The 27870-nt window shown below is 43.6% G+C and overlaps 2 protein-coding genes across 2 annotated transcripts; one reads left to right on the top strand and one right to left on the bottom strand.

The window, feature by feature from the left end:
* Positions 1-10063: 10063 nt before the first annotated feature.
* Positions 10064-10453, bottom strand: LOC149812971 (uncharacterized). The gene has a single exon (XM_089991027.1). The coding sequence runs from the start codon at positions 10451-10453 to the stop codon at positions 10064-10066; it is 390 nt and encodes a 129-aa protein (XP_089847153.1).
* Positions 10454-23369: 12916 nt separating this feature from the next.
* LOC149812972 (exopolygalacturonase-like) lies at positions 23370-25894 on the top strand. Its single transcript, XM_089991028.1, has 5 exons — positions 23370-23519; positions 24220-24534; positions 24629-24918; positions 25127-25355; positions 25664-25894. The coding sequence occupies exons 1-5, from the start codon at positions 23370-23372 to the stop codon at positions 25892-25894; spliced, it is 1215 nt and encodes a 404-aa protein (XP_089847154.1).
* Positions 25895-27870: the final 1976 nt, after the last annotated feature.

Genomic DNA, 27870 nt, shown 5'->3' on the forward strand with positions numbered 1-27870 from the left:
AAACCTTCTTCAAAAATGAATTTTGGATACAAGAACATGGATTCAAGCATATATCAAATTTTCAAAACTTTTATAATTTATATTTCGTCAATATAATATAATATTAACATATTAATCATGTTGAAATAAATAAGATCTAACAAATAACAAGAAAACAAGTTTTTCCAAATCATTTTTCATATTAGAAGCCCGTAAATAGTCCCATTTTAAAAATCATTTTTCTTTTTTATTACATGGTGACATGGATCTACCAAAACATGTTCTCTAAATTGCTAACCAATATTAAAGAAGTGTTTTAAGGTCTGATCCCCTTTGGTTTAGATCTGAAAATTATCTCTACATATATCCCATGTGTTTAGATAGATCTATGTCTACGCGATTGATGTACCTACCTTAATTGGGTTCTCAAATGAAGTACGACCTTCATCTTCCATCTTCAAACCTTAGAGTAACTTTAATGATTGCTAAAAAAACTTCAAAAAGAAGGAAAAAAAGAAGAAGAAGATGGTAGAGAGATTAGAGAACTCTAACGAGAATGAGAGAGGGAGAGAGAACTAACCTTGTTAATCTCCCTCATGAGGGTCTTTATTTATTTAAAATCCAATAATCAAACAAGAAATTTGCAAGGCTTGGTTTATATACATAATTTTATTACCAGTCGCATATAAATCAAGCCAACATTTCTTTTTTAAATAGCATGGCAATTGTACCCATCTCTTTATTGAAATCCCGAACTGTAAAAAAGGAAAAATCACAACTAAAAAAACAAATGCTCACAACATCATGGCTTTTTGTGTGTGTGTGTGTGTGGGGGGGGGGGGGGGGGGCTATGAAACAACAAATCAGAAAATACAAGCAGCATGAGAACATTTGTTTTCTAAACAATAATCAAAATACACAAGCAACATTAGATTGTATATACAATACACATTGTATTTTATATCTGCCATTCATTCATTTTTTCCAGTATAAACGACCCATCAAAGTCGCCCTTTTCGAATCACTCAAACAAGATCATAAGGGAACAACAAAAAAAGAAAACACATGCAATACTATGCCGACCTGTTTTATTTTTTTCTTCAAAGACTAGAACAACCAAGAACCAAAATATGACATTGATGCAAAGCATCCAGAGACAGAAGCGGATTTGGATCCCAATCCAAATATCCAAACCCGTTCCGGATATCGCTACCCAAGGTGATCCACATGCTTGCAGGACATCCGTGGTCCTAGTGGATCTCTCAGTTAGTCGATGCTCATCGTGATCCTTTTATTGCTTTGATTCCATTATGGAATCATATTTTTAAATATTGTTTCATCAATAGTTATTTCATATAATTTTTTTTTAGGATCCGAATTCTACGGATCCGGATAGTTCTGGTACCCTGTAGGATCTTTTTGTGGTACTAGAGGGTGTATGGGGTCCAAGGGTAGTTTTTATTTTTTCACAAATTCGCTTCTCTCTTAGTGTTGGTGCAGGATCCAATTCGCAGCCTATTTGGATCCGGATCTTGATCCGTCTTCATGAGGGGGGTCCTAGGTGACACCACTTTAGTATGATCCATCTTGAACCTCATTTGAATTCATGTTGACCAGCCCAAAGTAAAAAATGGACTGTTGGTAGAGTTATTAGCATTTGACAAAATCTAGGTTTGCATACTCGTTTTTGGTGCAAAGCTTGGGAAGGCCAAGGTCTCTTTATTGTGGCTCTTCCCAAGCAACCTAAGCCCTTAACTAGGGAGGTAGACCAAGGGATGAGGGGTCTTCTTCATTTTTGAAATTGGTAGTGTGGCTGGTTCTAGAGTGAGAAAAATCAAGTTTTTGGTGTGGTTGGTGCTTGAGAAAAGCTTTTGAGTGTGGATGTTTGGTGGAAGGTTGCTTGGAGAAGAAGGTGAAACCGTGTATCACCTTGTGAGAGGTTACAATCGTTGTGACTGTAACAAACTTGTTTGTGATGGTTGGTAATTCATCTCTACTGTTTGTGGTTCATCTTGTGGCGTCGGTTGCTTTCCAATGATGGCCATTATTGATTTCGGCCCAGATATCAACATTGGTTCTTCGTTCTTGTCCTTTATTACTTTGATTCACATTTGCTTGCGATTGTTCATGTTTTATCGTTGCTAAGTTGTATTGAATCATTAGAGAGTTGCAAATACATGCTTAGAGGAGTTTTATGTTAAAATTTGTCTTCTTTGGTCTTAAGTTCTTTCGGATTATTGTTGTGTATGAATGAACTCGGTCCCTACCAAAAAGACCAAAACGCTGTTACGAGATAACAAAAGAGTCTCTGATAAAACATCCGTATCAGACTCAATACAAAACAAATTTTTATATTCTTTAGCTTTCTGGAAAGCTAAAACAATTTTCTACAACTTTGTAGTTGAAAGGTTTCTGAGAGTCGTTCATTTGTACCCCTGAATCTGTCTGTCAAAGTCTCGGACTGATAGTCATCCACTGTCACCAGTTTGGTTCAGAACCAACTTAATAGTGTTCGGTATTTTCTGATTATCTAGAGATTTCCTAAATGAAATTTTAATTTTTTTGATTATTTGAAAAGTTATAATCTAGACCTACAACTTTCATGTTTTTGGTTTTGATTGAATCGTTGCTTAGTTGCTTCAAAAAGATTGATCTTTGCTGCTACTGTTGAATCTTTAAATTTTATTTTCTGAAACAATAACTCATACCATTCCAAAATTCAAAAATTCGTATAAGATTATAGAAAATTCCAAAAATTGTGATCTTTAGTGTTCTGAAAAGGTCTGGATCTGACCTTCATTTCGTCAGTTGTGAGTTTGTCCAAAATCCAATGTTTGAAGGGTCAAAATTCCATTCAAATAGTCTACCCCCTGAATTTCGATAATCTGTGTTGGACTTGTTTAGCAGTCCCGGTGTCGAGTCCGTGGAGCGGTCGTTCCAGCTCTAAATCTGGTATTTTTGGATTTGTTGGAAATCTGTGCGAATCACGCACAACTTTCATTTGGATCTCCTCTGTCAAAACAGAGTGCACAGATCTCAAAAATCAGTTTTCCATAGTTCTGTTTGGACTGTGCATTATTTCTGCTTCTGCGTGCGTTTGGATCTTGGATCGTTGATTGGTGTATACCGAGTCCATCGTAGCATTGCATCATTTTGGTATCAGATCGAGGGTTGTCGGATTTCTCAATCTGACATGATTTTCGGTGTAATGGGGGCTTAATTTTTTTTTATAATACCATTCACCACGGCGGGTCGAATGGGCGGTCGAGGTCAAAATAATTTTAATAGGAGAAACGATGATTGTGACCACCGATATGAGGTGCGTGATTTGCAAAGACAACTCGCTGAGGCTAATCACCAAGTTGACGATTTAACTCGTCAGATGACCGAAAATGTTAGATTTAACAATCAGCGTGATGAGAGAAGTTCTCACAGTTCTTGAGGAAATCGTGAAACCCAATCATATGATTCTGATGATGACTTTGAGTCACATCGACGAAGTTTAGAGAGAAGAGATAACCTACAGCTGCGAAGATCCCATTGGGATTCAGGCTTATGTTTTGATATCCCAGAATTCAAAGAAACTGGAACTCCCGAAGATTTTCTAGATTGGATTAACGAAGTTTGCGAAATCCTTGAATTTAAGGAGGTACTTGAAGATCGTCGTGTGGGATTAATATCCCTCAAATTAAAGGGCCGAGTTGCAGCCTGGTGGCGACAACTCAATCAAACGCGCATACATCAGGGTCGTGCCCCACTTGAGCATTGGGAGCACATGGAGCAGAAACTCCATGCTCAATTCTTACCATTGAACTATCACCGAGAACTTTATCAGAAATATCAAAGTCTGAAACAAGGAACCCGTTCGGTGGACCAATACACCGAAGATTTTCATGATCTCATTGCTCGGAATGACATTCGTGAAAGCGAAGAACAGTTAGTATCGAAATATATTGGAGGTCTGAACTTTCAATTACATGATATGCTTAACTTCGTTGAGTGTTGGACTGTGTCTGAGGCTCATCAGAAAGCACGTCAATGAGAAAGGTCTACTCAACGAAAGACCTTGGCGAAATCTAGTCAAACTACTAGACCCCCAATGTGGGCCCCAGTAGTTTCAAGCGAAAAAGTTGACCCACGCTACCGACACCCCAATGCGAATAATCCACCTAGGGTCACGAGTCAGAATGCTCAGGTAGGAACCCAAGCTCCAACTTATAATAATTTCAATAATCCCATCAAGTGCTATACTTGTGGGAAACCCGGTCATAATCCACAGAGTGTCGTGGCAAGGCCCTCTTCATCGAAGGATCACTAATTGAGGATGATTCGAGATTTGATCCAGAGTCCAATCCTATTTATGATGAAGAACCAAAAGATTTTGAGGGAGATATTGAAGAAGAGTTTGTGGAAGAGGATGTGTTGTTGCCTGATAGAGGCGAAGCACTCATTTTTAGGCGAGTTTGTTTAGCCTCGAGACAAGAAATGAATGATCGATGGCTAAGAACTCACATATTTGAGTTTGCTTGTACCATCAATAGGAAAGTATGCAGATTCTGGTTGTTGTGAGAACGTGATTTTGATCGAAACCATGACCAACTTAGGTTTGAGTTGTAAGACTCATCCTCATCCATATCAGATGTCTTGGCTCCAAAAGAGCATCAATGTTCATGTTGACTGGCAATGCTTGGTCATGTTTTCTATTGGAAATACCTACTTTGATCAAGTCTGGTGCGATGTGCTCCTTATGGATGCGAGCCATCTTATTCTCGGAAGACCTTGGCAATATGACTGAAATGTCATACATCATGGTAAGTCCAATGTCTATTCCTTCACTTTTGAGGGTAGAAAAATCAAGTTGCTTCCTTCAAAAGATTTGCCTCCTTTGTCTTCCACTTCGTCATCTATGGTCCAAACTACCATTCCTGTTATGGTTCCTCCATCTCATGCTGTTACCCCCATTTCACCTCATGAGTCCCTTAAGATCGCTGCATCTCAAATCAAGGGACCCAGTGTGTTCATCGTCAGGCATGAACCTCAAGATTTATTGAAATCTTATGCTGTCGCAAAGGATTCCCTAGCAGATCCTTCTCTCGAAGTCGGTAGTGATCCTATCGTTGAAGTTAATGAGGAATCCATGATTAAACCCTCATCTGTATTTGAGAAAGTTTTGATGAGTGCGTTCATTTTTGATTTAGTCATTGAAAAGTTGAGTGAAAGACCCATCCTTGTTAGAGAGTCTGTTGAATTGTCTGACCTTTCTTCACTTTCTGACATAGAAGATCATGAAGAGTTGTCTCACATCATTTCTGACAACCCTTTATTCATGGAGAATACTAAAAGTTGTCCAAGCGAGTTTGAGGACAACTTCATCTTTGATAATCCACTCTATGGTGATGCTGATGAAGACATCAAAGCATTTGCGTGTCAAGATGTCGTCAATGACTTCACACTTGTCATTCATAATTCCATTTGTGAGGCTGATGTCGAAATTGAAAAGCTCAATCCAAGCCTTGATGAGTTCATGGACATCCTTATCAGTGAACTCAACATTTTTGAAAACTCTCGTGGTGAATCAATGGATGTTACAGTTTACCCTCGCGTTGCGTCTGACATGATTGTCGATATTGTTCTGACAAGTCTCATTAGTATATTCATTGTCAAGTCAATGGTCAAAAAGGTGAATTTTATTGATAAGAATCAACAAGACATGTGCGTCAATGAGCGCTTAGATGTTGAAACTCCTTCTGCGGAGTTGAATTTAGAGTCTTATTTTAGTCATGATGCAATAGGTCTAGTTGGCATAAAAAACTCAAATCTTGTTTATGACCACCAGGGTTTAATGGATAATGTTGATTTTTTCTCTTTGATAAATCCTGATAGTACATTTGGTATGTTGTTACTTTATGTTGCTTGTGACTCATCATGTGATTTTCAAACCAATAGCGCAAAATTTGCAATTTTGAATCACATGCTATATAGTCAATTGATATCTGTTTCTGACCCAAATTTTGGTATTATCTGTAGAGCGTTGATGCAAGGTAAGGTCATTAAATATAATGTTGTAGATGCTTTTGATATTCAATTTCATTGTTCTGCTTTGTATTTGTCTGAATTACATTTTATAGAGCATATTGCATTGCATTGCATCAAATATTATTGTCATTCCAATATTGAATCTCTTGCCATGTTTACTTCACTTCTATTTGCCTTGAACAATGTCCACGCTGATTATATTTTGAACTTCTGCAGGGATTATGGAGGGACGATTGAGAAGATACAGGCTCCGAGGACGAAGCCTTTCGACTCAGGGGGGAATGATGCAGAGCATCTAGAGACAGAAGCGAATTTGGATCCCAATCCAAATATCCAGACCCGTTCCGGACATCGCTACCCAAGGCGATCCACACGCTTGCAGGACATCCGTGGTCCTAGTGGATCTCTCAGTTAGTCGATGCTCATCGTGATCCTTTTATTGCTTTGATTCCATTACGGAATCATATTTTTGAATATTGTTTCATCAATAGTTATTTCATGTAATTTTTTTTTTAGGAGCCGGATTCTACGGATCCGGATTGTTGTAACGCCCCAAAAGTAGACTTGAAAAACGAAGATTTACATAATATTTTCCTTTGAAAGTCAGAGTTTGCAGCAAATATTTTTTTTGGGATACCAATTGTTTTTAGTTACACGCAGAAGTCAATTCTTTTGAGCACGTTAGCAAGGAACCCAATAAAACCCATTCCCTAACTGAACCAAGCAATTAACAAAAGATAATAAAGATTTTATTTACAAAAAGGTTTAGTTTGTACAAAACAGGGGGAAATCATCCACCCTTATCAACATAAGTACAAAAACCCCCAAAAGAGAAGCAGCCAGAACGCCGAGAGAGGTGAAGCTTGGATCATGTAGCATTGCACCGCCGCCTGTCAGGAGAGCCTACCTATCACCTACACCCATAAAAATGGGGTCACTCCTGAAAACTGGTAGGTGCGCGAAAAGAATAAAATGAACAACAACTAAGCTAAAGCATGCTCAAATCTAAGCAGATAGAAACTGATACAATAGGCAGTAAACAGGTGAAAAGCAAAACCAATCAGTATATCGTCATGAGCTCAAGCAAGCTAGTGGCAAGGTAAAACAGGCAGTCAAACGCAAGAACGAAGAACAACTGTGAGCATGCCATATTGTATTCTGATTATTATCTGATAATTGTGGGTACGCACAATGTATAAAACATAGAAACAGTCAAAATCCATTCGGGGGTTCATTATGCTATGTCTTTTATCATACTCCGAAGGACTGACTGAGTCCGCTCCTAAGTGAACGACCAGTGGCCAAGAGAGTAAGTTCCCAAAGGCAAAACAGAGCCCACGGATGAATCCAACTTCTGTAGAAGTGCCGGGCGACTACCACCTAGGATACTTATGGTAACGCCATTTCCCCTAACTCCGATGACTGGGGAGGTCGGACCTTTGCCCGTAATAGCCATTAATGGCCTGTCCATCGGAAGTTTTGTACCATCCATCCACTCTCTTGATGAACTGTCCCAAACAAGCACGATGAAGAGTTTGTCTTCATCATCGCCTTGCTCTACATGCTCTGATCGATTCGACCCAATCGAGCATCTTGCCTGTGAAGGCGCATGATTATCATTTAATGCAATGTCCACAATTATGCTTTCTCGCACACCATAAAGCCTATCCATGTTGTGCTACTCATCGTAGCATCACATATTATTGCCAAGAGATGCGGCCAGGCTGATAGCCACGGACCACAAGGAAGCACTCAAAACAAGCTCAAAAACTGCCAGCAATCTCTAAACATACCTGCGAAATAGAACAATAGCATGATCACAATATATATAACGCAGGCAAGAAGTAAAATAGTAAGAGTATAAACAACAAGCAGGTCAAACACAAGACCAAGGCGCATAGAGCGCGAGGCAACAAAAATAAAGTACAAAAACGTAAACATGACAAGGATCGCGAAACCGCATCCTTGAATCAAAAGACAGAAAGTAAAGTACCAGAACAAGGATCGCGAAACCGCGTCCTTGAATTAAAAGAACATACATATATAACTTATGTATATACGTATATAATTGTTCTCTCGTTTGTTTATCTTTTCTTTAGTTTTAGTTTTTTCATTCAAAAGTCCTTCCACGCAACTTTCCCCTACCTTGGGGGGCTGCGGTCTCCCAAACACCTGCGGGCGTATGTACGAACGGTCTCAGGCCACGAGCACGTGTGCGCTCCGTCGTGCAACCTGCAAGCGTTAAGAGTTAGCGTGCAAGAACAAAGATGAGGCAAAGACGTAGCTACGAAAGAGGTATTGGAAAACAGTCCCTGTCGAACAACAAAACAGGTGACAGGAGCTTCGCTCCATGTTGGCTAGGCAGATGGCAGGGGCTCCACCCCTTGCCAAAAAAAAAATGAGGGACACGGGGACGGAGCCCCTTGTCGAAACAACAGTGGCAGGGGGCTCCGCCCCTCTGCCGGAAAACAAGGGACAGGGGGCGGAGCCCCCTGTCGAAACAACAGTGGCAGGGGGCTCCTCCCCCCAACCGGAAAGCGAGGGACAGGGGGACAGAGCCCCCTGTCGAAACAACAGTGGCAGGGGCTCCGCCCCTTGACGGAAAACGAGGGACAGGGGGCGGAGCCCCCTGTCGAAACAACAGTGGCAGGGGGCTCCGCCCCCTGCCGGAAAACAAGGGACAGGGGGCGGAGCCCCCTGTCAAAACCACAGTGGCAGGGGGCTCCTCCCCCCACCGGAAAACGAGGGACAGGGGGACAGAGCCCCCTGTCGAAACAACAATGGCAAGGGGCTCCGCCCCCTACCGGAAAATGAGAGACAGGGGGATGGAGCCCCCTGTTGAAACAATAGTGGTAGGGGGCTCCGCCCCCTGCCGGAAAACAAGGGACAGGGGTCGGAGCCCTCTGTCGAAACAACAGTGGCAGGGGGCTCCGCCCCCTACCGAAAAACAAGGGACAGGGGGCGGAGCCCCCCGTCAAAACAATAGTGGCAAGGGGCTCCGCCCCCTGCCGGACAACGAGGGACAGGGGGACAGATCCCCCTGTCGAAACAACGGTGGCAGGGGGCTCCACCCCCTGCCGGAAAACAAGGGACAGGGGGCCCCCTGTCAAAACAACAGTGGCAAGGGGCTCCGCCCCCTGCCGGAAAAGAAGGGACAGGGGGCAGAGCCCTCTGTCGAAACAACAGTGGCAGGGGGCTCCGCCCCCTGCCGAACAACGAGGGACAGGGGGACGGAACCCCCTGTTGAACAGCAATGGCAGGGGGCTCCGCCCCTTGCCAAAAACACAGGGAAACAGGGGGGGCGAAGCTCCCTTGTCAACATGGCAGACGAGAGGGAGAGGAGGGTCTTACTAGGGAGGACACCAACGATGATCTCGGTGTTGCCGACGAATGCAGAGAGACAAAGGCGTGAAGACGTCGAAGGTGTCCACCAAAATAAAAAAGGACGGTGGTGGGTCGCTGGCACCCACACATCAAGGGAAAAACAGGTGGTCGTTGGCGTCGCTCGCTGGCAGCCACAACTACAGGCAACAAGAGAAGGTCGGCGACGTCGCTCACCGGCAACCGCAGATACGAGAGGTGGTGAGCGACGTCACTCACCGACAATCACGACCAGAGAAAGCGAGAGGAGGGCGGTGGGGAACACAGAGAGGAGTGAGAGAATGGGTGAGGGCATTAGCCCCTTGCCCAAGGCACCCGTGCCTTTTTACAAGGCACGGGCTTCTCGATTCTTTGAGAAGCCCGATCCGGGCGAGGGCTCGGATCTGAGTCATGCCCAGTCTCAGATCCAGGTCCGACTCGAGCTCAGATTCGAGCTAGCTGAGGGCGCGGATCCGGGGTAGCCGGGGGGCTTGGATCTGAGGCAACTGGGGCTTGGATCCGAGCCAGCTGGCTAGCCGAGGCACGTGTCTGACACGCGCCTAGCGCGTGTCTGACACGTGTCAACGTCATCATCATTTTTTTTTTGGACTTTACATCCTTCCCACCTTAAAAGAATTTCGTCCTCGAAATTTTATTGCGATCAAAACTAGGAATACAATTCAGGGTATCACTCCCTGATATCAACCTCGGGTTGCGAAGTACATTCCTCAATGCCATGGTGTTGCCATCGAACCTTAACAAACGTTATCATCCTTGATCTCGTCACTCGCTCACGAGGATCAACAATCTCTATCGGCCTTTCCTCGAAAATCAGGTCATCGCGAATATCAACGTCGTCAAAACAAATGACGTGGGATGGATCATGGACATACTTCCTTAGCATGGACACATAAAAAACGTTGTGAATCTGGGCATATTGAGGAGGTAATGCCACACAATAGGCTGCCTCACCAACCCGTCCCAAAATCTCAAAAGGCCCAACATATCTGGGACTTAACTTTCCCTTCTTCCCGAATCGAAAAACACTTTTTGTCGGAGATACTTTAACAAACACCATATCTCCAACAGCGAAAGAAAGTTCGCGACGACGATGATCAGCATAACTCTTCTGTCGACTCTGCGCTGTGTGAAGCCGTTCCCGAATTCGATGTATCTGCTGCGTATAGTGCTAAAGCACGATGGCTGAATCAAGCCTTCGCTCACCCACCTCATCCCAGTACACTGGTGCTCGACAAGGCCTTCTATACAAGGCTTCGTAAGGAGCCATGCCGATACTGGCGTGGAAGCTATTGTTATATGCAAATTTCGCTAAACTGAGGTGGGAATCCCATTCCCCTTTCCAGTCTATCATACAGGCTCACAGCATGTCTTCTAGAGTCTGGATCGTAAACTCAGATTGTCCATCGGTCTGAGGATGGAAGGCAGTGCTAAACTTTAGCTTGGTGCCCAAAGCTTGCTGAAGTTGTCCCCAAAATCTTGAGGTGAACCTTGGATCACGATCGGATATAATAGATGCTGGCACACCGTGCAATCGTACGATCTCGTGGATATACAAATCTGCTAGGTTGTCCGCTGACTGACCTAAACGATAAGGCAGAAAATGCGCCGATTTGGTGAGTCGATCCACAATCACCCAAATTGCGTCGTGCTTTCTCCTGGTCCTCGGTAGACCGACAATGAAATCCATAGTAATATCTTCCCACTTCCATAGCGGGATCTCGATCTGCTGCATGACCCCACCTGGCCGTTGGTGCTCGATCTTGACCTGCTGACAAGTCAAACATCTGGAAACAAACTCCGCTACCTCCCGCTTCATGCCGCTCCACCAGTAATTCCACTGCAAATCCTTGAACATTTTTGTACCACCTGGATGGATGGTATACCTAGATCCATGTGCTTCGGTCAAGATCTCTTTCTTCAAAACAGGGTCACTAGGGACCCAAAGACGGTTTTTGAACCAAATACTACCATCTTCCCTCAGACGAAAAGGAGTATCATTCCGAGTCGCTCTTGCCTTCAGCCTTTCGTAGAGTCGATCATCCCTCTGTCTGGCAATAATCCTGGCGAACAAAATCGGTTGAACCACGAGATTAGACAAACATAACGAACCTGCGGAGGAAACGAAAGGTTTCCACAAGACAAAGGCCTCGATCATCCTCCAAACAGCAGCTAACGTGTTGACCAAGGTCTCTGAAGTCTTGCGGCTAAGAGAATCTGCGACAATATTCGCCTTTCCCGGATGGTAGGAGAGAGAGAAATTGTAGTCCTTAAGAAATTCGAGCCATCGTCGTTGACGCATATTTAGCTCCTTTTGAGAGAAAAGGTATTTGAGGCTCTGATGGTCAGTGAAAGCCTCGAACTGCACACCATATAGGTAATGTCGCCATATTTTCAATGCAAAGACTACGACAGCCAATTCTAAATCGTGAGTCAGATAATTTTTCTCATGTGGTTTGAGCTGACGAGAGGCATACGCAATCACCCGACCATTTTGCATAAGGACACCACCGAGGCCCGTACCTGAGGCATCAGTATAAATCACCAATCCTTCCTGACCAGAAGGCAAGGCCAAGATAGGAGCAGTAGTAAGCCGCTCCTTCAAGGACTGAAAACTTGCCTCGCAACTATCATCCCAAACGAACTTGGTCTCCTTCTTCAACAACTTGGTCATAGGCTGAGCAATCTTGGAGAAATCTTGGATAAACCTTCGGTAATACCCAGCTAACCCAAGAAAACTTCGAATGTCGCACACATTTTTCGGTTGTTGCCAATTCAACACAGCATCAACCTTCGCAGGATCTACGGACACCCCTTCCTTCAAAATGACGTGCCCCAGAAACATCACTTCCTCGAGCCAAAACTCGCATTTGGAGTACTTGGCAAACAAGCGCTCCCTTCGCAAGGTTTCTAAGACAATGCTCAGATGCTCCCGATGCTGCTCCTAACTCTCCGAGTACACCAGGATGTCGTCAATGAACACAATCACAAAAGTGTCCAAGAAAGGTCTGAACACCCTATTCATAAGGTCCATAAAAGCCGCTAGGGCATTAGTGAGTCCAAAAGGCATAACAATGAACTCATAATGCCTGTACCGAGTACGAAAAGCCGTTTTCGAAACATCGCCCTCCTTGATCCGGAGCTGATGATATCCGGATCTAAGATCGATCTTTGAAAAGACCCTAGCTTTCTGCAGTTGGTCGAATAGATCCTCAATACGTGGTAGCGGATATTTATTCTTGATAGTAACCTGGTTGAACAATCGATAGTCGATGCACAACTGCAAGGACCCATCCTTCTTCTTGACAAATAAAACAGGAGCTCCCCAAGGTGATACACTCGGGCGAATGAACCCCTGAATCGTAAGCTCCTAAAGTTGCTTCTTGAGCTCCTCGAGTTCCGCTGGCGCCATACGATATGGAGCTTTTGAGATAGGTGCAGTACCAGGCAATAGAACAATACAAAACTCCACCTCTCGAGGCGGAGGAAGACCAAACAACTCTTGGGGAAAAACGTCTGGGTAGTCACATACCACATCCAACTCGCCAAGAGAAGTCGGTGCCTTAACAGATTGCATAAGACTTACTAGAAAAGCAGAACATCCCTTTCGTAGGAAACTCTGCGCCTTAAGCGCTGAAATCATCTTGGTCTCACGTATCGATCACGGAATTCGAAATTCCACCCTTGGAACGCCCGGAGGAGACAAAACAATTCTACCTTCGTGACACAAAACCTTAGCATGGTACTTGTGCAACCAATCCATGCCCAGAACAACGTTGAACTCAGACATATCGAGTAAAATAGCACAAGCAGGTAAGTGTTGCTCTGCAACAATCACGTCTAATTCTGGCAAGTAGGTGGCGCAAACCGTATTTTTCCCAATGGGATTGTATACGTCTAAGGCAGAGTTTAACCGAGACACGGGTAATCGCAATTGTGCAACAAAACTTGTAGATATAAACGTATGAGTGGCACCACAATAAAAAAAAACAAAAGCTGCGCGATCAGCAACTAAAATCGTACCTTGCACGAGATCCCCCTTCGTCAATTGCTCCACAGTGGCAACATAGACTCGTCCCGGTGCTCTCTTTGCACCACTAGTCTGTGGTTGCTCCGATTGCATCAGCTGCGGTGTCTGTTGCTGCAATTGGGGAAGTTGGGGCGCACTGCTGGCTTGCCTAAAGTCGTCTGCCGCTTTCTTGCGACAGTCTCGAATATAGTGGCCCATCTTTCCACAATATAAACAGCCACCTGTCTCACGAGGACAGAGCTGACCAACATGTGATCCGCCACACCTTCTGCAGGTGCCTCTGGGAGGCTGTCGTGGCGGTGGACGATACTGGTTTCGCTGCCTCTTGTCTAGAGGGCCCGACTGCTTCGCCTCCTTGATCTTAACGAGCAAAACCGATTGCTGACTTTCTTCGATCTTGACAGGTAGGAACAGTTGCTTAAATTGAGTGCGGGGCTGAACCTTCTTCCGATCGACACCTGCTACAGGTGGCCTCTTGGGCTGAGTGCTCCTGGTATGCTCCCAGTCCTCATTGAGAAAGGCGGCTGTTTCTACAGCCGCAGGGAAGGTTGCAGGCATACTGGTGAGAACCTTAGGTCTGAGCCCTTCCTTCAGACCTCTAATGAACTTCCGCGCGCACTCACACTCATCTTTAAACAGGTTGGGGCAGTGACGCTCCAACTGCTGAAATTTCACCATGTACTCGCTCAAGGTTAGGTTGCCCTGACAAAGCTTCAAGAACTCAATCTTCTTTTTCTCCCTCATATGCGGGGGAAAATAGTTATCGAGAAACGCCTTTTTGAAAGTCTCCCAAGGCACTACACCCAAACTCAGGAATCACATCTTTCTAGTGGTGTCCCACCAAATACGTGCCGCATCCTTTAGTCGAAAAGACCCGAACAAAGTCTTCTTCTCATCGGGGACTGAAAGGACCTCAAAAACTTGCTCTATCTCACTAACCCAGTACTCTGCTGCGTCGGGGTCTACACCACTGAAGAAAGTTGGAGGATCCAACTTCAAGAATTTCTCAAAGGTAACCCTCTGCTCCGGAGGAGCCTGCTCCCACTGCGCAGTACCCTGACTTCGGATTGCCTCTGCTAACGCATTGAGGGAATCCATAATGAATCCCTTGCGCTCGATCCCATCTCCAATCAAATCCTCGCTCGGTTGTCACGCCATCCTTAACCATAAACAAAAAGTACGAGTCAGAATGCACTAAAAATATTAAGAAAAACAAAATATTTTATAAATCCGCACGTCAATACATATACAAAATCCCAGCGATGCTGGTGTACAAGCCAAAAAGAACCTATCTGCACTGGGAGTTCGCAGACTCCCTTACAAGATTTAACAAAATTATGCAAACATCACCGCCCTCTAGGGACGATCGAATTGTCGAAGGTATTCCCTGTTATTGCCTGTGCGCCTAAACCTGCGTTGAGGTGTGAAAGGGAGTGGCTCATCGGAGGGAACATCCACTTTGTACATCGGTGTCGAAGGCGTATAGTCTAACGAGCCTGAGCCGCAAAAACCATATCGTGCTCCACCTTAAGGAGACAGGAGTCTAAAGTGTGCCCCAAATCCCCACAGAAGACACTATCGGGACCTCAATAGGATTATCGCTCTCGAATGCTTTTGGCGTAGCCTGACGATTCACTCGAACTTGCATAGGTATACACCCACCCATCCGAACATAAACTGAAGACCATGTTGCTGCTAATGGTATCTGAAAGTCTGGCGACAACGGACAACCAGCCTGGTCCGTGAAGGTCGGTGGGGGTGAGCGATTAGCCCAACAATCTTCCGAGGACCCCCTACGTCCTCCTCTTCCTATAAAGAGGCCACTACCTCTAACCAAACGTGCACACATTCTACGTGCACCTCTACTATGGAAGCCACTAGGACCAGCTGACGGGTCCATCACACAACAACACTCATTACGAAAAAAAACAATACATTATTTTATCAACTTTAAAAATTAAAAGATAACAAAGGTCTACTTATAGTGCAGTGAAACGCTTAATGATCGAAGCTCAACCTTTCTCGTTCTGACTATGATACCAAAAGTTGTAACGCCCCAAAAGTAGACTTGAAAAATGAAGATTTACATAATATTTTCCTTTGAAAGCTAGAGTTTGCAACAAATATTTTTTTTAGGATACCAATTGTTTTTAGTTACACGCAGAAGTCAATTCTTTTGAGCATGTTAGCAAGGAACCCAATAAAACCCATTCCCTAACTGAACCAAGCAATTAACGAAAGATAGAAAAGATTTTATATACAAAAAGGTTTAGTTTGTACAAAACAGGGGGAAATCATCCACCCTTATCAACATAAGTACAAAAACCCCCAAAAGAGAAGCAGCCAGAACGCCGAGAGAGGTGAAGCTTGGATCATGTAGCATTGCACCGCCGCCTGTCAGGAGAGCCTACCTCTCACCTATACCCATAAAAATGGGGTTAGTCCTGAAAACTGGTACGTGCGCGAAAAGAATAAAATGAACAACAACTAAGCTAAAGCATGCTCAAATCTAAGCAGATAGAAACTGATACAATAGGCAGTAAACAAGTGAAAAGCAAAACCAATAAGTATATCATCATGAGCTCAAGCAAGCTAGTGGCAAGGTAAAACAGGCAGTCAAACGCAAGAACGAAGAACAACTGTGAGCATGCCATATTGTATTCTGATTATTATCTGATCATTGTGGGTACGCACAATGTATAAAATGTAGAAACAGTCAAAATCCATTCGGGGGTTCATTATGCTATGTCTTTTATCATACCCTGAAGGACTGACTGAGTCCGCTCCCAAGGGAACGACCAGTGGCCAAGAGAGTAAGTTCCCAAAGGCAAAACAGGGCCCAAGGATGCATCCAACTTCTGCAGAAGTGCCGGGCGACTACCACCTAGGATACTTATGGTAACGCCATTTCCCCTAACTCTGATGACTGGGGAGGTCGGACCTTTGCCCGTAATAGCCATTAATGGCTTGTCTATCGGAGGTTTTGTACCATCCATCCGCTCTCTTGATGAACCGTCCCGAACAAGCATGATGAGGAGTTTTTCTTCATCATCGCCTTGCTCTACATGCTCTGATCGATTCGACCCACTCGAGCATCTTGCCTGTGAAGGCGCATGATTATCATTTAATGCAATGTCCACAATTATGCTTTCTCGCACACCATAAAGCCTATCCATCTTGTGCTACTCATCGTAGCATCACATATTATTGCCAAGAGATGCGGCCAGGCTGATAGCCACGAACCACAAGGAAGCACTCAAAACAAGCTCAAAAACTGCCAGCAATCTCTAAAGATACCTGCAAAATAGAACAATAGCATGATCGCAATTTATATAACGCAGACAAGAAGTAAAGCAGTAAGAGTATAAACAACAAGCAGGTCAAACACAAGACCAAGGCGCATAGAGCGCGAGGCAACAAAAATAAAGTACAAAAACGTAAACAGGACAAGGATCGCGAAACCGCGTCCTTGAATCAAAAGACAGAAAGTAAAGTCCCAGGACAAGGATCGCGAAACCGCGTCCTTGAATTAAAAGAACATACATATATAACTTATGTATATACATATATAATTGTTCTCTCGTTTGTTTATCTTTTCTTTAGTTTTAGTTTTGTTCATTCAAAAGTCCTTCCACGCAACTTTCCTCTACCTTGGAGGGCTGCAGTCTCCCAAACGCCTGCGGGTGTATGTACGAACGGTCTCAGGCCACGAGACATGTGTGCGCTCCGTCGTGCAACCTGCAAGCGTTAAGAGTTAGCGTGCAAGAACAAAGATGAGGCAAAGACGTAGCTACGAAAGTGGGATTGGAAAACAGTTCCTGTCGAACAACAAAGCAAGTGACAGGAGCTTCGCTCCATGTCGGCTAGGCAGATGGCAGGGGCTCCGCCCCTTGCCAAAAAAAAATGAGGGACAGGGGGATGGAGCCCCCTGTCGAAACAACAGTGGCTAAGGGCTCCGCCCCCCTGCCGAAAAATGAGGGACAGGGGGACGAAGCCCCCTGTCGAAACAACAGTGGCAGGGGGCTCCGCCCCTTGCCAGAAAATGAGGGACAGGGGGACGGAGCCTCCTGTCGAAACAACAGTGGCAGGGGGCTCCGCCCCCTACCGAAAAACGAGGGACAGGGGACGGAGCCTCCTGTCGAAACAACAGTGGCAGGGGGCTCCGCCCCTTGCCGGAAAACAAGGGACAGGGGCCGGAGCCCCCTGTCGAAACAACAGTGACAGGGGGCTCCTCCCCCTACAGAAAAACGAGGGAGAGGGGGACGGAACCCCCTGTCAAAACAACAGTGGCAGGGGGCTCCGCCCCCTACCGAAAAATGAGGGTCAGGGTGACGGAGCCCCCTGTCGAAACAACAGTGGCAGGGGGCGGAGCCCCCTGTCGAAACAACAGTGGAAGGGGGCTCCGCCCCCTACCGGAAAATGAGGGACAGGGGGACGGAGCCCCTTGTCGAAACAACAGTGGCAAGGGGATCCGCCCCCTGTCGGAAAACAAGGGACAGGGGGCGGAGCCCCCTGTCGAAACAACAGTGGCAGGGGGCTCCGCCCCCTACCGGAAAACAAGGGATAGGGGGCGGAGCCCCTTGTCAAAACAATAGTGGCAAGGGGCTCCGCCTCCTGTCGGACAACAAGAGACAGGGGGACAGATCCCCCTGTCGAAACAATGGTGGCAGGGGGCTCCACCCCCTGCCGGAAAACAAGGGATAGGGGGGCGGAGCCCCCTGTCAAAACAACAGTGGCAAGGGGCTCCGCCCCCTGCCAGAAAAGAAGGGACAGAAGGCAGAGCCCCTTGTCAAAACAACAGTGGCAGAGGGCTTCGCCCCCTGTCGAACAACGAGGGACAGGGGGATGGAACCCCTTGTCAAACAACAATGGCAGGGGGCTCCGCCCTTTGCCAAAAACACAGGGAAACATGGGGGGCGAAGCTCCCCTGTCAACACGGCAGACGATAGGGAGAGGAGGGTCTTACCAGGGAGGCCACCGACGATGATCTCGGTGTTGTCGGCAAATGCAGACAGACAAAGGCGTGAAGACGTCGGAGGTGTCGACCGAAATATAAAAGGACGGTGGTGGGTCGCTGGCACCCACACAACAAGGGAAAAACATGTGGTCATTGGCATCGCTCGCTGGCAGCCACGGCTACAGGCAGCAAGAGAAGGTCGGCGACGTCGCTCACCGGCAACCGCATATACGAGAGGTGGTCGGCAACGTCGCTCGCCGACAATCACGGCCACAGAAAGCGAGAGGAGGGCGGTGGGGAACACAGAGAGAAGAGAGAGAATGGGTGAGGGCATTAGCCCCTCACCCAAGGCACCCGTGCCTTTTTACAAGGCACGGGCTTCTCGATTCTTCGAGAAGCCCGATCCGGGCGAGGGCTCAGATCTGAGTCATGCCCAGTCTCAGATCCGGGTCTGACTCGAGCTCAGATCCGAGCCAGCTGAGGGCGCGGATCCCGGGGGCTTGGATCCGAGCCAGTTGGCTAGCCGAGGCACGTGTCCGACATGCGCCTAGCGCGTGTCTGACACATGTCAACATCATCATCATTTTTTTTTGGACTTTACAGTTCTGGTACCCTGTAGGATCTTTTTGTGGTACTAGAGGGTGTATGGGGTCCAAGGGTAGTTTTTATTTTTTTAGAAATTCGCTTCTCTCTTGGTGTTGGTGCAGGATCCAATTCGCAACCTATTTGGATCCGGATCTTGATCTGTCTTCATGAGGGGGGTCCTAGGTGACACCACTTTGGTATGGTCCATCTTGAACCTCATTTGAATTCATGTTGACCAGCCCAAAGTCAAAAATGGACTGTTGGTGGAGTTATTAGCATTTAACAAAATCTCGGTTTCCACACTCATTTTTGGTGCAAAGCTTGGGAAGGCCAAGGTATCTTTATTGTGGCTCTTCCCAAGCAACCTAAGCCCTTAACTAAGAAGGTAGACCCAGGGGTGAGGGGTCTTCTTCATTTTTGAAATTGGTAATGTGGCTGGTTCTAGAGTAAGAAAAATCAAGTTTTTGGTGTGGTTGGTGCTTGAGAAAAGCTTTTGAGTGTGGATGTTTGGTGGAAGGTTGCTTGGAGAAGAAGGTGAAACTGTGTATCACCTTGTGAGAGGTTACAATCGTTGTGGCTGTACCAAACTTGTTTGTGATGGTTGGTAATCCATCCCTACTGTTCGTGGTTCATCTTGTGGCGTCGGTTGCTTTCCAATGACGACCATTATCGATTTCAGCCTGGATATCAAAATTGGTTCTTCGTTCTTGTCCTTTATTACTTTGATTTGCATTTGCTTGCGATTGTTCATGTTTTATCGTTGCTAAGTTGTATTGAATCATTAGAGAGTTGCAAATACATGCTTAGAAAAGTTTTATGTTAAAATTTGTCTTCTTTGGCCTTAAGTTCTTTCGGATTATTGTTGTGTGTGAATGAACTTGGTCCCTACCAAAAAGACCAAAACGCTATTACAAGATAACAGAAGAGTCTCTGATAAAACATATGTATCCGACTCAATACGAAACAAATTTTTGTGTTCTTTAGCTTTCTGGAAAGCTAAAACAACTTTCTACAAATTTGTAGTTGAAAGGTTTTTGAGATTCATTCATTTGTACCCCTGAATCTGTCTGTCAAAGTCTCAGACTGATAGTCATCCACTGTCACAAGTTTGGTTCAGAACCAACTTAATAGTGTTTGGTATTTTCTGATTATCTAGAGATTCCCTAAATGAAATTTCAATTTTTTTGATTATGTGAAAAGTTATAATCTAGACCTACAACTTTCATGTTTTTGGATTTGATTGAATCGTTTCTTAGTTGCTTCAAAACTATTGATCTTTGTTGCTACTGTCAAATCTTTAAATTTTATTTTCTGAAACAATAACTCATACCATTCCAAAATTCAAAAATTCGTATAAGATTATAAAAAATTCCAAAAATTGTGATATTTAATATTCTGAAAAGGTCTGAATCTGACCTTCATTTTGTCAGTTGTGAGTTTGTCCAAAATCCAATATTTGAAGGGTCAAAATTCCCTTCAAACAATCTACCCCTTGAATTTCGATAATCTGTGTTGGACTTGTTTAGCAATCCTGGTGTCGAGTCCGTGGAGCGGTCGTTCCAGCTCTGAATCTGGTATTTTTGGATTCATTGGAAAGCTGTGTGAATCACGCACAACTTTCATTTGGATCTTCCTTGTCAAAACAGAGTGCACAGATCCCGAAAATCAGTTTTCCAGAGTTTTGTTTGGACTCTGCATCACTTCAGCTTCCGCGTGCGTGCGTTTGGATCTGTTTGGATCTTGGATCGTGGATCAGTGTATACCGAGTCCACCGTAGCATTGCATTAGACATGCTCAGCCACAACCGTTTTTCTTTTAAATTTTTTATCAAACATCATAAATGCATGTCAGCAACATATATATATATATATATATATATATATATATATATATATATATATATATATATATATATATACAACAAAGAAGACAACTGTTTGAATCCTACATCAAAGAAATTCTTAATTTTCAAAGCAACTGAAATTTCTTCAATCATGCCTTAAAGGAAACTCATATTCACAACATTATATATATATATATTCTTTTTTTCTGATTAAATGACCAAAAATGTATATTTACGAGAGATTTCAATACACCCATATTTTTTTTATACATAAAAAAATGAAAAATCTCAACCCATATATATAAATTTTTTCTAATGAATGGCTCAAAAAGAATGTCCAATGACATCAAATCACAGAAACCAACACATTTCTAATAAATCAACTCAAACGAGCCTAACACATGCCACTAACACAAAGATTGGGGGTCGATACCTACCTTCACTCACAAAAATCAGATAGGTAAATGACCACTAGTGCAAGTCATGCTCTCGAAGCATGTCCGCCTCTACAATCCATCCTCCTTCTTGATGATGCCCAAAAAAACACACAAATAGAAAAAAAATGCAACAATGGGGGAGGAAGGAGAAACAAGAGAAGAAGAAGAAGAAGAAGAGAGGGGAGGGACTGGCCTACATTGGTCGGTCCTTCCTTCGCTTCTCATGACTGGGGTGACCCCCACAATGTGAAACATGGCAGCACAAAAGGAGAAGGCGGCGGAGGTGGTGGTGCACTGCTGCCTACTTCCAAAAAAGGGTGGAGGCAAAAAGAGGGTGGATAGCTAGGGCACACACACAGGAGAGAAGAGGGAGAAATGAGAGGTGAGAGGGGTGCACTCCCCTTTCCTTCTCATTAAAATGGGTGGATCCGAGTCCAACCCGGATCCAGTGAGAAACTACTCGGATCCTGACCAGACAAACCCAACAAAGGCCCCTAGTTTGGCTCATTGGATCCAACCCAGTTAGGTCATCTAGATTTTGAACAAAGCATCAGTGGGTTTAGCCACCTAGCTGAACCCAGTTGACCTTGACAGAGTCAACCCAGATAGGGTTGGTGCAACTGGGTGGTAGCCCAAGTAGTGCAAGGACAAATTTGTCCTTGCATGTCAAAAGAAGGACAAATGGGTTCCTTAGACTCATTCCTAACCTTCACAAACCTAGAAATAACAATCCAAGCTACTAAGTCAATTGAGAATGACCAAAAATGGCCTTCTCGTAGTTAACCTCATTGTATCAACTCAGGGTTAGAAAAAATCAACACTGGTGACCAAAATGCCCCTGAAACAACTTTGAACTACCCACAATGCTCTTGAAACATGTCGGGCTTGGTTCAAACTAACTTTGACTCCATTGTTTTTACAAAATAAAAGTCATTGTTCTCAAAAAATGTGTGAGAACACCATCATACCCCACAAATCTAAGAAAGGGCCTAAAAAAAATCTTATCCAGAAAATACAAAAATAAGAAAAATTGCCAAAATTTACACTCCAGGTTGTGATGGTCTATTCAGACCATAAAATGTCAGCTAATCAAGTACAATTACCACCTACCCATTTGAAGGATAATGACCAAGAACTTCTTATACGTCGAGAGTCCATGCTTTACCTCTGCAATCACCAAGCTGCTGTGTTGTCAGCCTGAATATATCGTTATAGAGCTAAAGGGTGCTAAATTGTAAGTAAATCCGGTCATTGGGTATGTCGGGTCAGGCATCTTCTAGGACTATCTAGGGCAAATAATAAAGAGATTCTCCCTGAATCGTGAGAACCAATGTTGTCAGTATCGGTGCGTATCGGCTTGAAAATATATTCAATACTTAAAAATTGCTTAAGCATTTAAAAAATTGTCATTGTTTAATGTATTGTTTATTTCAATCAGTCAAATGTTCGTAAAGTTGATATATATAATCAGAGCTCAATTTGCCAAGCCTAATCTAGCTTAACGAGCTTGATCAAACTTGTTGCTTAGGGCCTCCTTTGCTTCTGCATATCCCAGTCAGTACCCACAACTTGGCTCCTGAAAAGCTGAAACTCTTCCTTCACACATTAGTAGCTCAGCTCTTTCTAGACACCTGCCAGATAGCTGCCTTGCTTCCAATAGTAAAAAGTGCAGGAGAGAGATGTCAGCGAACATGTGCACTCAACTCTTCAGGATGGCTTGAAAAGAAGGAGAAAACAGAAAGATGTTAGAGAAGGTGAGTGCTTTTCTTAAAAATAGTGGTTCAGTTATATGAAGTTAGTGATTTACTATCATTAGCTAAATATATTGGGAAGTTAATTTGGAAATAAACTAAACATGTTGAGATTTATGGGTAACTAACTATTAAAAAGATTAAAAAAAAAAGATTAAAGGAATGGAACCAGCAATTTGTTTAGATGATTTTCAGACAGCGTGAGGAGTGGCGGATGGCTAGAATTTTGGAAAGTGGGTTGTTGGTAGAGAGGAAGTTGCACCTCCAACTCCTTATTTATACCCATACAATGACACAATTTCCATGAACAGGTGAAGTGAGCAAAGAAAGAATCAGGTGGCTGCAGGCCTGTGTTTGTGTTGATAGAGAAGAGATGGAAAAGAGCTTTAGAGTCTTTTCTTCCTGGTGCTTAGTGCTAGCTTTTTGCACGTATGGCGTTGCTGCCCGTAGTAATTCAGGAAATCTAGTCTTCAATGTGAAGAAGTTTGGAGCAAAGGCTGATGGCCAAACGGATGATAGCAAGGTATGTGCTATGGCTACTTTAAAGATTTTTCTAGGACTATGTAAGGCAAATAATAAAGATTCTCCATGAATCATGAGAACCAATGTTGTCAGTATCGGTGCACGTATCGGAAGAAAATCAATACGATAGTGACTTGAATCGGCTATTTTTAATAAATGTTAAAAATAGCTTAAAAATAATTTGTTAATATTATTTTAATGGTTTTACCACATGTTCTGATTGACACGTAATATTTTTAAATTATTTTTTGGCTGATTCAGAACGATTCACTTGAGAATCGGAATCGGCCCATTCTCAGATTCCGATACTGACATTAGTGAGAACCCTTAAACTGGAACCATATAAAATTTATGGCTACAAGAACCATTTAAGGGCTGACACGTCATGAGTTGATTTATCAATATTGGATTAATCTAAGCTTATATCCAACAGAGTCCAACATTACACGGGTCGGATAGCCAAATGGTAAGAGACACCTAAGAATGTGAAAACCAATGTTGGTCACCGGAAAAGCTGCCATGTTCTCTTCATATCATATGCACCTAAAAGTTCACAAGCTAAGACACACTGACTGACTGGCTTTGCACAAGAACATTTTATTCCTTTCAAATGTGCAGTACATTAATCTGCTTTACTAATATATGGTTAAGAAGACATAATTAACTACTAGTATTTAATTTTCTCTTATTATGAATTTCAGGCATTTTTAGATGCATGGAGGGCTGCTTGTGCATCAAATGGGCGGCCTCACATGGTGATACCACAAGGCACATTTCTCAGTGGCCCAATCGAGTTCAAGGGCCCTTGCCCTGGTGCACACCCTATTATAGTGGAGGTGAAGGGGAAGGTGATAGCTCCTACAGATCTCTCTCAATTCACATCAGGTAGTTGGATATCCTTTCAGTACATTGATGGCCTGATCTTAACCGGAGGCGGAACTTTCGATGGTCAAGGGGCATCAGCCTGGCCAAGCAACAAGTGCCCCAAAACTGCCAAATGCAAGTTCCAACCAACGGTAAGATGGGATTATTATCTCGGAATCACTTACAAGTACTTATGATTTGATAGCTTAATTCAGTTATTGTGCCTTCTTTTGAATGTTCCAACAGTCTCTAAACTTCAGTTTTCTCACCAACTCAACTATACGGCGTATATCTTCAGTGGATAGCAAGTCCTTTCACATGCATATCTTTGCCTCGGAAAACATCAAGGCCCATCATCTAAAGATATCAGCGCCAAGTGACAGCCCAAATACTGACGGCATCCATATTGCGGATTCCACTGGGATCAGTATCTCTAGATCTTCCATTGGCACCGGTGATGATTGCATATCCATTGGAGCTGGTAGCAGCCAACTGACCATCTCCAATGTTTTATGTGGACCAGGCCATGGCATCAGGTAATTGTAAGATAGTATTATACAGATAAGTGAAGAAATCACACAGGGTAGGTAGTTGCTATTTGCAACCAACTTCAACAACAAGGGCACTCCCAGAACTAGTAGAACGCTATTTGCAAGCAACCAATTTCAAATTTATTAGTTGCTTCTGATCCTTTCACGTCATCATCTTTTATATGAATTTTGAGAATTATATAAACTTTGGCAGCGTCGGAAGCCTTGGGAGGTCTCCAAATGAGAAAGACGTGAGTGGTTTGACAGTAAAGAATTGTACCATTAGCGACACCACAAATGGCTTGAGAATCAAGACCTGGCCTGCAGGATCAAATGCACTCTATGCCAAAAATTTCACGTTCCAAGATATAGTTATGAAGAACGTCTACAATCCCATCATCATCGACCAAGAGTATTGCCCTTACAATTCATGCCCTGGACAGGTGGGCGACTTTTAACTTGTCTCACAGGCCAATCTTTTTTTGTGCTTTAATCAAATAAATAAATAATGAATTTCTAGATGATGCATGCCAACACTGAACAGGGCAAACGAGAACGTCAGCCCTCGTAATTATTTGCTAATTATCCAGGTCCATCTCCATATCAGGATCTGATCATGGGGTGGACTGGTTCACTTAATGGGCCTGTCTCCCTGCGAGGTAAAACTCCGGGTTGAGGACACGGCCAACCAACCTTATGTGCCCCAACCGTGGACTTTAATTTTCCTTTCTGTTTCCTTGCTGTGAAACAGGGAGCCCCATCAAAGCTGAAGATCAGCAACGTAAATTTTAAGAATGTGCAAGGAACATCAGCATCACAAGTAGCTGTAAAGCTCGTGTGCAGCAAGGAATTTCCCTGTGAGGGCGTTGAGCTTAGTGACATCAATTTGAAGTATAATGGACAAGGAGGACACGCCATTTCTACGTGCGTTAATGTTATTGGAGTCTCTACTGGCACACAGGTGCCACCTTCTTGTGTGTAGTCTTGATTAAGTTTTGTATGTAGTTATGCAACCCTTTAGCTTTAATCAGTAGGGTTGAACACGGGTCATATGGAAGCTTGATTTGTACTAATAAAGAAATAATGGCAATGACATTCGGTTAAACCTGAAAGAGAAGGCATTTGGTTGACATTGGTTTTTGTGATTTATTTACCAGGGTCCAGGGTACCAGACGCATGAATGATTTGTCTTGGATTTATAAAGATGTCTTGAAATGTTTCAATATTGGTTGTCTGTAATCTTAAAATGTTTCAATATTGGATTATCCAAGTGAGAAAATCTTAAGGATTTTATTCCACACGGGGAGAGAGAGAGAGAGAGAGAGAGAGAGAGAGAGAGAGAGAGAGAGAGAGAGAGAACACCTTTGATGGTTCCCAACCAGGTGCAATCACATTTCACACACCTGGTCACCCCAATCTTTAGTGGACAGCCTATCAATTGTGGGACCTAACAGCACGTAGAAGGCAGTTAGGTGCAGCGGCACACTCAGTGTGCAATGTGATCGCACCTCATATTGTTACTGCAAACAGGTGACAAATAAAGATTTAAGGAAATGAAGATTTCAAGCTTAGAGGCACGTTCTTAAGATCGTTATCTTTAGAACTTCAATCGCCCCACTCTGGGAATTTCAAAGACGCAGAAAGGGGTTTATTGTTACGACTGAATTCCCAAGATATAACTAGGCTTGAACCTCAAGAGAGTCACTGCTTTGCAAGAACAGATGACCTCTCACACACTTGAACTCTGCAAGCCAAACCGGGAAGAAAGAAAGGAGAAAACTGGAGAGTCAGAAATTCAGATGCTTCAAAAGATGAAAAACAAAGAGATTTATAGACTTTTAGAAAGGCCAAAATGTTTTGCGATAAATGAGATTAATGGCCATAAATCTGACGATTTGAAATTAGGATGAAAAAGGTCCTTGAACGGTCACCCACCTTTGACTATTTATTAAAGGTCTTCAAAACCATCCAACAGCCAAAATGCACCATAAACTCTATATAAATGCAATTAAAAGCCTTTCAAACGGCCAGACATCTCAAAACTGAAAAGTCAAAACAGACATTTGCACCTTGCGTCGTTGCGAGCATGCAAAGTGCACCATCAAAATGCCACATTGCGCCTCAAGCGCCCTTATGCACACATGCGCGTGTACGCAAATGGCACGTCTATTGTTGCACGATGGGTAGCAACGTCCGCAAGTCACCTAAAGACTCAAGGATTATCAAAGTAAAGAATAGAGAACAAACCCTCTATTTAAACTACTTGAAAAACTTTTCTCTCTTAGATATGGGACTAAACATTTTCAAAGCACTTTTGATGGAAAATAATAAATCACTAAGATTTTATAGTTATATTTTAAAACTTTTTTAACAATCCCCCACTAGTTTTAAAATGTACTTGGCTTGCATAGAAACTTATGCATCAGTGAGAGTGTCTGCGTGACTTGGACCCCTACTTATTGAAAGAAAACCTAAATTAACCGAAGTGCTAAGTAGACTTACCTTGAACTTAGCTCCTTATATTGTTAACGAGTTTTCAATCATACATAGGTTTCTAAAAGTTCAATTGTGTGGATTTCATGTTGGGCACATTTTGAGTCTTGTGCTTCCCTGGATTCATGAGTGCTCTAGAGAATTGTCAAATCTCATAAGAAGCAACTCACACTTCTATACTCACATATGTGAGTTTGTCTAGGTATACTGTAACACACACCCTAACCTTAAGGCCTACAAACTCATTAAGAGCTATTAGCTCAACCCTCACATTAGTTACAACTCATGAGCAAACATCAGTAATGAGCTCACATAAATATGCTCAATATATATTTGTCATTTACCAATTCATTTTCCATTAAACCTAGGCATGTGGGATCTCCAACGCTCTAGGTTGGGTATCCTTAGGTGATGACTTAATTGACTTAATTCTCATTCCCCTCGATGTTTTATTGATGACATTTC

The sequence above is a fragment of the Nuphar pumila genome, chromosome 16, assembly GCF_984573655.1.
Source record: "Nuphar pumila chromosome 16, dmNupPumi1.hap1.1, whole genome shotgun sequence".
Lineage (NCBI taxonomy): Eukaryota > Viridiplantae > Streptophyta > Magnoliopsida > Nymphaeales > Nymphaeaceae > Nuphar > Nuphar pumila.

Coding starts and splice junctions, on each gene's coding strand:
- LOC149812971 (XM_089991027.1), bottom strand. CDS start 10,453: ATGGTGTTTGTTAAAGTATCTCCGACAAAAAGTGTTTTTCGATTCGGG.
- LOC149812972 (XM_089991028.1), top strand. CDS start 23,370: ATGGAAAAGAGCTTTAGAGTCTTTTCTTCCTGGTGCTTAGTGCTAGCT. Junction 24,919..25,126: donor GGACCAGGCCATGGCATCAG/GTAATTGTAAGA, acceptor AAACTTTGGCAG/CGTCGGAAGCCTTGGGAGGT. Junction 25,356..25,663: donor ACAATTCATGCCCTGGACAG/GTGGGCGACTTT, acceptor GCTGTGAAACAG/GGAGCCCCATCAAAGCTGAA.